The 8,701-nt window shown below is 39.0% G+C and overlaps 1 protein-coding gene across 1 annotated transcript; it reads right to left on the bottom strand.

Annotated features, from left to right (window-relative positions):
• Positions 1–862: 862 nt before the first annotated feature.
• On the bottom strand, positions 863–8,697 carry SKP2 (S-phase kinase-associated protein 2, E3 ubiquitin protein ligase; the record flags this gene model as incomplete). The annotated part of the gene is made up of 8 exons (XM_009081085.1): positions 863–1,070; positions 2,190–2,297; positions 2,945–2,996; positions 4,481–4,608; positions 6,107–6,205; positions 7,494–7,628; positions 8,198–8,341; positions 8,615–8,697. Coding segments are annotated over 8 exons (957 nt in total), but the record flags the coding sequence as incomplete, so codon positions are not given.
• Positions 8,698–8,701: the final 4 nt, after the last annotated feature.

Below are 8,701 nucleotides of genomic sequence, written 5' to 3'. Positions count from 1 at the left end.
TGTCTTCCTTCCAGCATTCTGATACTACAGGCTCAGGTTGGTCAGACCTAGAACCATTTGAGTCCTGCAAGATTTCTACAAATGTATCAGTTGCAGCTGAAAGATCTTACTCTTTTAAGGAAGTTTTATCTGAGACCAGCTCACAGAAGCTACATTAAGGTTCTGTAATATTTAATCAGAAAACCTACCAGCGCAACATGAAACAGATAACCAGCGTCTGTTTTTACAGATGCTTATTCTGAATGGGCGTTTCAGAATACTGAAGACAAAATTTCCTTCGTGGCCTACTAAATAAGACCTTCACTGTAGCTCCTTTATGCTGCTTCTTAACACATACAGCATTGAGCTGTCTCTTAGCAGCTTTTGTGTAAGTATCCCCAACTTATGTTTTTAAGTCTTATTAATTCACTCAGTCCTTTTTTGCAGAAACCAGTGGGCAGCTTTTCATCTTATTGTACATTTTGCTCAATTAAGTACCTGAACAAGTTTAGAAGATAATTATTCTTCAAGCTCCTTAAAAAACCTGAAGATACCTAGCACCTCTGCAAGCTGCTGGAGGAGTTGTATGGCTGGATGATTTAACCAAAAGCACCTTTAGAACACTTTAAGCTGCATCAGAACTTGCAAGAGTTGCTAGAGGCTGACATTCTTTAATTAGAGTGATTGTTTCATAATACTTTTGAAAAAGCTCCCCTGAAAAAAAGACTGAAAGAGAAATTCTACAACTGCTCACAAACCAATAGATATCCAGAGGCTTTAAGTACAAAACCCAAACTTGTAACAATACTCTAGCACTCTGTTTCTTAAGGAGCTTCAACACAGTGAGTCAATTGTGGCTAGTGCATTATACATGATACAGTAATTAGTTACTAGACTTTCTCAGTGCCAATCTGCATTTAATGCCCCAAATCTCAGAGCTGTTATTGTCAACTGTTGGCCTTGCAATGGTTGTAAAGTATGAATGATTGATCTTAACGCCAGGCAGTGCATTCCCGATGAACCGCAGGGAGGCATCAGTCACTATGCCAAATGCCTGAAGAGTCCTCAGTGTTGGAATTGCACCAAGTTCTCTAGAAAGAGAAAAATATGAAATTAATCAGGAAATGGAAAACTTCTTTGCAGTCTGTACTCCATCTAAATAACTCCATTTCCACTGATTTTTAGAAGAAGGTAATTATTTACACTGAATTCCCCTTAATACTTTTAAAAAGCACAGTTAACTGAAACTAGTTCTCTGTACTGGTACTTAAGGAAACCAACTGAGGCTGAATAAATTCTTGCTGATCTCTCACAGAGAGAAAAAGTGGTGCTTTCCCTTTCATTTCCCTGAGCTTAAAAATTAGAACAAGTGGAAGAAATTGCCCCAGATGAAGTTTCAGGATGTGGCTAAGAGGACACAAGCCCCTAGGTACTAACAGTGTCCAATTAGTGGCAATGTTTTGGTGAGTAGCTATCCCTGGCTTCTTGATTGCTTTACATTTTCGCAGTCATCACGTGACCTGTGTACCTATAAGCAAGTATTGGACAAAATCAAAAGGCAGAGGCACACCCTGCTACAGGAAATATACTTCAGATTCCCAATTTCAATAGTCCTGTTCCTCTCAACCTTTTTTCTTGTTGCTGACTGTTTCCTTTGGATTGGCATCCTGAAAGCATTAAGATAGAAAGCTGCTGTACTAATAAAAGGCAGAAAACCCTCACAAGTCTAAGACAAGTTTCGTTCACAATCCACTAGCTGAAAAAGGTGCACACAAAAGCAGTCATACACAGATTAGCTAGGCAGGAAGTACTTTCAACTCTGCCAACTTTTCCAAGACTAGCTGCATAACTGGAAGTCTAGTATTGACGTTGGTACTGGTCAATAGCAGGACTGGAACCTCCAGTTTCAGTAATGACTGCCATTAGGATAATGCCACTAGCAGAAAACACAATGCCTGCACAGACCAGCCAGTTCTATGAGGACAGACTGACATCACTGAAAGATTCTCTCAGATACCTTTGGTTCCAGTCTGGATTCTCTAAAAGGTATATGCTCTAGCAGTCAGGTTATTTTATCTCAGTTCCTTATTCCCAATTCCTCATACCGATAAGTTTTTCAAAACAGTACTTGCAATTCTAAACCAAGCAAGTTTAAATTAACTTACCCTGTGTATGAATAGCGAACCAAAGCTACTTAAGAGATTACTTACACCAAGGCAACAGGTGATATCTGATAACATCGGCTAAGACACAGATGCTGAAGACACTGGAGTTGCTGAAAATACTGGAAGCACTCAGGCTTCAACATCATGCTGTCACTGTATATGAGAGCACATTAAATAAATGTTTAAGTATAAAGCAGCAGTAAACTTGGTATTTCCAAAATTCAGGCTGAGAAATATAACACATACAAACTTTTTCCACCTTTTTGTTTTTGCTCAATATGGAAACAACCCATCTCTAGTGTGTATGTGCTGTGGGGGAAGAAATTTTGATTTTCACTGAAGGGCAAGTGAAGCAGAAGATTCTCTTCATGCAGATAGTCTGCAGCAGAACTCATACCACAAATAGGCAAGTAGTTCATATAGAGATTTCAAAATATTGTGACTAGGTCAAAACCAAAATACATCTTTACAGTCATATGGCCAAGTCACAAATTTATTTTAGAGATGAATTAAATGCTCTAGGATGCTAGGTTCAAACTGTAGGCATCTAAATGCCTTCCATCCTACCTATTGACTACCATCACTTGTTAGTTAACAAGTCCTGTAGGTACGTAATATTTATACTGAGGTAACAAAGAAATCTTCCAAGTTAGTTACCTGCTCCGTATGAGGTCATGCCAGATAGCAAACCTTTTGTAGGTTTAGCATAGTGGTATTTCCTGGTTGTGCAGTGCTACATGCGTTATTGCTAATCCCCTGAACCATAAGGACTTAAGGACTAGCTGTACAGGTCTTCTTACCTGAGGTCTAAATGGACAAGCAAAGGACATCTTCTCACCAGTGTTCTTACGTCTGAAAAGAGGTCACAGAGTCAGTATTTCTTTCACTAACAAACATGCTTTACACAGCCTAGTCACTTCCATATATGTTCATTTATATCTTCTCTATGGGAACTTGACAACTATAGCTCAATTTTTTGTTTGAAAGATACATGCTTAACTTACAGCATATAGTATGCCAATCTAGATACCTTAAATGAACATTTTTTAATTCTCAGCAAACCAGATGCTTTTAGCTGCACAAAATGTCCCTAAAAGTCAGTGAAAGAGTAACAAAAATTTTCCACACATCAAATACCCTTTCAGAGCACCAAGTTCTTTAGGCATCTTTAGGCATTTTTACCAAGAAAAAGTTCTTTCCTTATGCTTTTCCTGATTTAAACTTTAAATTCTTGAGACCCTTTCATTGTCTGCAAATAGCATACCCGTGGCTCAGATATCACCTAAAAGCCACTATTATTATTGAGGTGCTAAACAACCTACAAGACAGTTTTGGTATTTCAGAATTTTTCTGCAAAAACTAAAGAAAACAATACCTAAATTATAATGATTAATGTACTATTCAAGTCTTATGTCTCATAAATTGCACTAATACAGAGTAAAGTTACTTGGAGAAAGTATTTTGCAAATAGAAGAGATCAGCACATTGTCTCTAACAGTCTGATCAACAGAAGGTTCAAATTCCTGATGTGGAAGAGATTATGTAGCATATTTGTTTATGGGTTTGGGGCTGAGATAAGACAACTGGCCTATTTCCTCACAAGGGGAATGCATGTTGGGGTCTGTGTGATGTTTAAACAGAAATAAAAGAGGTCACTACCTATGTGTCAGCAATGCCCTATTGTCACATTCACTCATTGAGAAAATTAATTTATCTTTACCACCAAAGCAATTTCACCCTTTATCTATGGATCTTGTTCATTTTATTGTAGCCTCAAGTCTAAATTAATCTGCATTTTCTATTACCCTACAGCTTTAAAAAACTTCTCCTCCGAGAACTATTAGCAAGGAAACAGTTAAATGTTGATTACTGAGATTATTTGCCTTCCAAATTAACTGATACCTGTAGGACATCTCATGTCAGACTGCAACTCCAGGTGTTACTACGACAGCTCTCTTTTGAAAGATGCCTTCAGCAGCCACCAGAGAAGAAGCCTTGAGAAGGCTCCAATCACAGTACTGAAAGCCTAATTCACAGTGGAACACAAATGCCTGCTTCCAGGACTTACTTCAGAAGTAAGGGCTATGCCTTTCAGCTGAAGATGAAATGATCTTTCACCTAACTGGTTTTAAATTCAGAAGAAAAATCATCTCACTCTTCATGGCTGAGCCAGAAACATGAGTAAGATTCTCTGACAGCAAGAACTGCAAGCTATACAGAGCACAAAATCAGTACATGATTTTTCTGCACACAGAGTGGATGCCAACTAGAAGAAAATATAAAGCTCTGCTGCTTTATCCCATAGTGGGATAAGAGTTTGTCAGGCTGCTATTTACCTGCCATTTGTAGATTCTCTCTATATCCACTTAAATTTAATCTGATGACCACTGAAGGAATATGACTGACAGCTGCTCTGACATGGGTGGCTGTGAAGTCACACCAGGACAAGTTCAGCTCCTCCAACCTACACACAAATGAACAAAGAGTGGTTAACAAGAATGACTGAAATGCAGTTCAAATTCTGGTATTTTCTGTGACAGTTGATAATTTAAAAGCAAATACTTTTAACACACCTACAACCAACTTCCTGTATTTATGACTAGAAATTCTGCTATGACAATAATTAAGCACTTATGAATGGAGCAGGTTACCCAAGCAGAATCTGTCTTTGGAGATTTTCAAGACCCAGTCAGAGAATGTTCTTATCAACCAGGCCAGTGCTGATTTTAGACACTGATCTGGGTAAGGGCTTAAACTGACTTTGCAAAGCTACTTCCAACTGGAGTGATTCAATAGTATCTTAGGAAGTGAAGGTTCTCTCCAGAGAGTGCCACAGGAAGATGCTGCCTTTTCATCAGGGTTTGTGACCTGAACCTGTTACTACTGAACAGATGGTCACATTGAGAGGAAAAAAACACTATTCATTATTAGCATTGGTCAGATGACCAATTAATCCCAATTAGTGTAAAACACTTCATAGTTTCATATAAACATAGGCCATGCTGTGAGCTTAACTCTCCTTATGTGCTTGATTACCTATAGCCTATCACCATGGGGCTGGGACAAAGTCTTGTTCTGTGTGCAGGTGTTGTAGCTGTAACTAGAGGACAAAGACACAGTGAATGCACAACTAGAGTATTTAGCTGGCAACCTCTACATAAATGAAAAACCAGTTAAATTGCCACTGGCATTCCTAGGATCAGGTTTGCCATCTGCTATTCACTGTGCACTGCACAGACTGCCATCCTCTAAAGAGCCCATGATCCAAGTAATCAGACCAAGCAATAGAAAGATTAAGGCTTTGGCTATCCACTAACTTGCAATTTGATTAAAAAACATGCTTTTGCAGAAGGAAAGATTAAGTACATTGTCCAGCTTGTCACAGGAAGTTACCAGAAAGACTGGGATAGAAATCCCAGACTCACTGGGTCTCAGTTCAATGACTTCCTGCCAGCAGATGGTTTAATCACTGGAGCTGTCAGTCTGAACGTAGCACCTCATAAACTAGAAAGTTACTGAAGGATTATTCCATCACGGAAAGGCACAGAGTCCTCTGCCATACACACTGTACTCTGATTGCAAAAGGAGCTCTGGGACTCGACTTTCCAGTTTGAGAACGTACACTTTTATTTCAGGAGGATTTTCATTACGAAAATAAAATTTACGTGTTATCAAAGGAACATAATACAGGGTTTACCCACCCACCAATGCGAATGATTAAGGAAACCCACGAAAAACTACTCAAGTACATCTTTGCAGTTCAAGGAGAAAATTGCCTGATGGAAAGACACTACCTGACTATTCAGCTAACAATCAACTGTTAGGCATTTAGAAACAGAAACAGGCACACAGAAAAATGGTATTAGACACAAGTATAATTGGGTTGTCTAAGGAAAAAAATAAGGATCTTTTTTCTCAGGAGTAGCAGTAAGCAAGAATAGCAAAACCTAGTTTTGTCTTACATAGAACAGCGGCTCAACATCAACCTCAAGGCTGCTGCAGAAAATCCTGAGCATCCACAGAGATTTAGTCTTGTCAAATTCAGATTCCTAGCAATGCTCCTGTAGAGAGAGAGAAAAGCAAATATTTAGATGTTGGGACATTGCTTGCATTTCAAGGATGTGTGGTTATTTTTAAGAGCTGAGATCCTGGGCATGTAATTATTTTATTAACATACCCTGCTGCATCTTTAATCAGCTGACCAACCCAAGTATCACTAGGGGTCTCAACTCAGTGCTTGCTGTATCACAGCACCACACTGAAAGGGATACCTACCTATTTACCTGATATTCCTGAAAAGTTTGCATACTTACGTACTACTAAGTTACAACAAAATTATTTATGTACTACTAAGTTACAACAAAATTATTTATTTTCACCTTCTCCTACTGTATGCCAATAAACACACGTCGTCATCACTTGTTAGAGATGACTATACCTGTGCAACCATCCCATTTCTGATGTCACCCCTCTGCAAGATGGAGGTTATTATAGAACAAAACACAAGTCCAGATAGCATCCCCTGAATGCGTGTGTTTGCAAGACTAGGGCAGACATGCAGTTGGCAAAACCAGGAGAAACTCTTATACCCAGTATCTGTATTTGTACACAAGGCATAAATTCTGTCACTGGTGTCTGATTAGTATTAAGTTTTCAGATAGTTTTAACCTGGTATCAAAAGCCAAACTATATTGGTTTATTTGTGTTCTGGTTCTCCCTCTCTGGAGTCTCTGCCATCCTCTATGGTCCCTGGCAGTTGCACAATAGCCTGATGTGATGCTACAGGAGGTTGACTGCACATCCATTAGTGTCTTTTCAGTTTAACCAAAAAATAGTTCATCTGCTTGACAGAATCTGTAATTTTCCAGGACCTCACAGTGAAGTTCAACAAAGAAGTGAGCAATAATGCAGAAGGACAAATGAGCATCTGGTGGGAGAGCTGTTGAGAGCCCTTAAAATAGACAAGAACCTGCACATCAAACACAAAGTTCTCTTGGGAGCACAGAAATGGGAAAATAATTGGCTTGGACAGCCAGTGGGCCAATAAAACACTAGGGAGATGAGCAGTTTCTCCAAACTCCTGCTACTCTGGGGAAGGAGGAGGAAAAAAAAAAAATTATACCAAGAAATGCTCTTCTGTAGGTGTGTTCCCTCCTCACCTCATCTCTTGGAGGACAGAAAGAAGCATCTTATCTAGCCTGCCAGCTTACTTTGCTAGGTGCCTAAAACTGGCCATTTCAAAAGCCTCTCACAATGAACAACTCTCTACCCCATTCTTTCACAAGCCTGCACAAAATGATGGCACCAAACAGAAGGTATTTAGTGAATATTCACAAGTATGTCACTCACTTTAGGACCGTGTCAGAAAGCACTAGTCCCTCCAAGCTGAGCTTCAGCAGTCTTTCACACAGGCAAAGAATACTGTTAAGATGTATAGTGGACACTGTGCAGTTTGACAAATCCAGATACTGAAGTTTAAGATATCTTAAAAAAAAAAAAAAAAAGGAGAAAGTCAGGTTACTAAAATTGCATTACAACCTGCTCTACAAATTTCCCACAACACAAATATATTCCATACACTAAAAATCATGCAAAACTTGCAGAAACTAGTTCTATTGCTGTATTCAGCTGCAAACTGAATATACTACCAAGCTCACTGGGCCCTACTGCTAAGCTAGCAGCCAAAACTCAGAACTCTTATCTTCAAAGCATTTGGGGTTCCCCGTAACACCTTAAAGTCTGTCCTGCTGGAGTTGCATAATTTTTTGAGTGTCCCATAATAATGCTGAAGATTATGACAATTTTTGGTTCTACAGCATATAAATTGCAAGGGGATGATGGTGCTTGTTACTTGCACATTAACTTGGTTTTAAATAACTGACAGGTGAATGCAGATCCTCCTGTTTCTACACATGCCTAACCATGCTCTTCCTCACTCCACAGATAGCACAAATGCTGCTACTCGTACAGACCTTAAAACCAAAAACATGCAGAAAAACTGTGAATATTTGGGACACAGTTACACTGTCCAGAATATGCAGAAAAAGCCTTACTTCTTTGTTTTAAACAAGGGATCCCTAATACAAGATCTTGGGCAGCGCAATGCAGTAACACCTGCAGGCAGCAACCGTCCAATCACTCCTGGCTTCAGATTTGCACCAGCCAAATCAAGTGTCTGCCAGAGAGACTCATCACACCTAGGACATAGAATTTTATTTGCTAGTGAGTTAGAAAGGGTCAGAACTACAACCACAGAAGGTTCTCAGTGTCAAAAACAGACAAAGGAGGGAAAGGTATTTAACAGAACATAATGTCAAAATATGTGAAGCATCTTTTGATAGTACATACATATAACCCATATATAGAATAAATTGAACTATACATGAATAAACAAGATGAGAACCAGGTTGTTTAACAGTCTGTGGAAACAAAAGTTTCCTTAGCACTAAGTGATGAGAAGTAATACTTACGCAAGACGATGCCATCTCTTGTTAACCAAAGAAACTTTCAACAATTGTCTTAGGGGCAAATGTGCAAAGATTGCCAAAAGCAACTCA

This window comes from Acanthisitta chloris, unplaced genomic scaffold (assembly GCF_000695815.1).
Source record: "Acanthisitta chloris isolate BGI_N310 unplaced genomic scaffold, ASM69581v1 scaffold7468, whole genome shotgun sequence".
Taxonomy (NCBI): domain Eukaryota; kingdom Metazoa; phylum Chordata; class Aves; order Passeriformes; family Acanthisittidae; genus Acanthisitta; species Acanthisitta chloris.
Note: the sequence above shows the minus strand (reverse complement) of the source record. Positions and strands in the feature narration are given on the sequence as shown.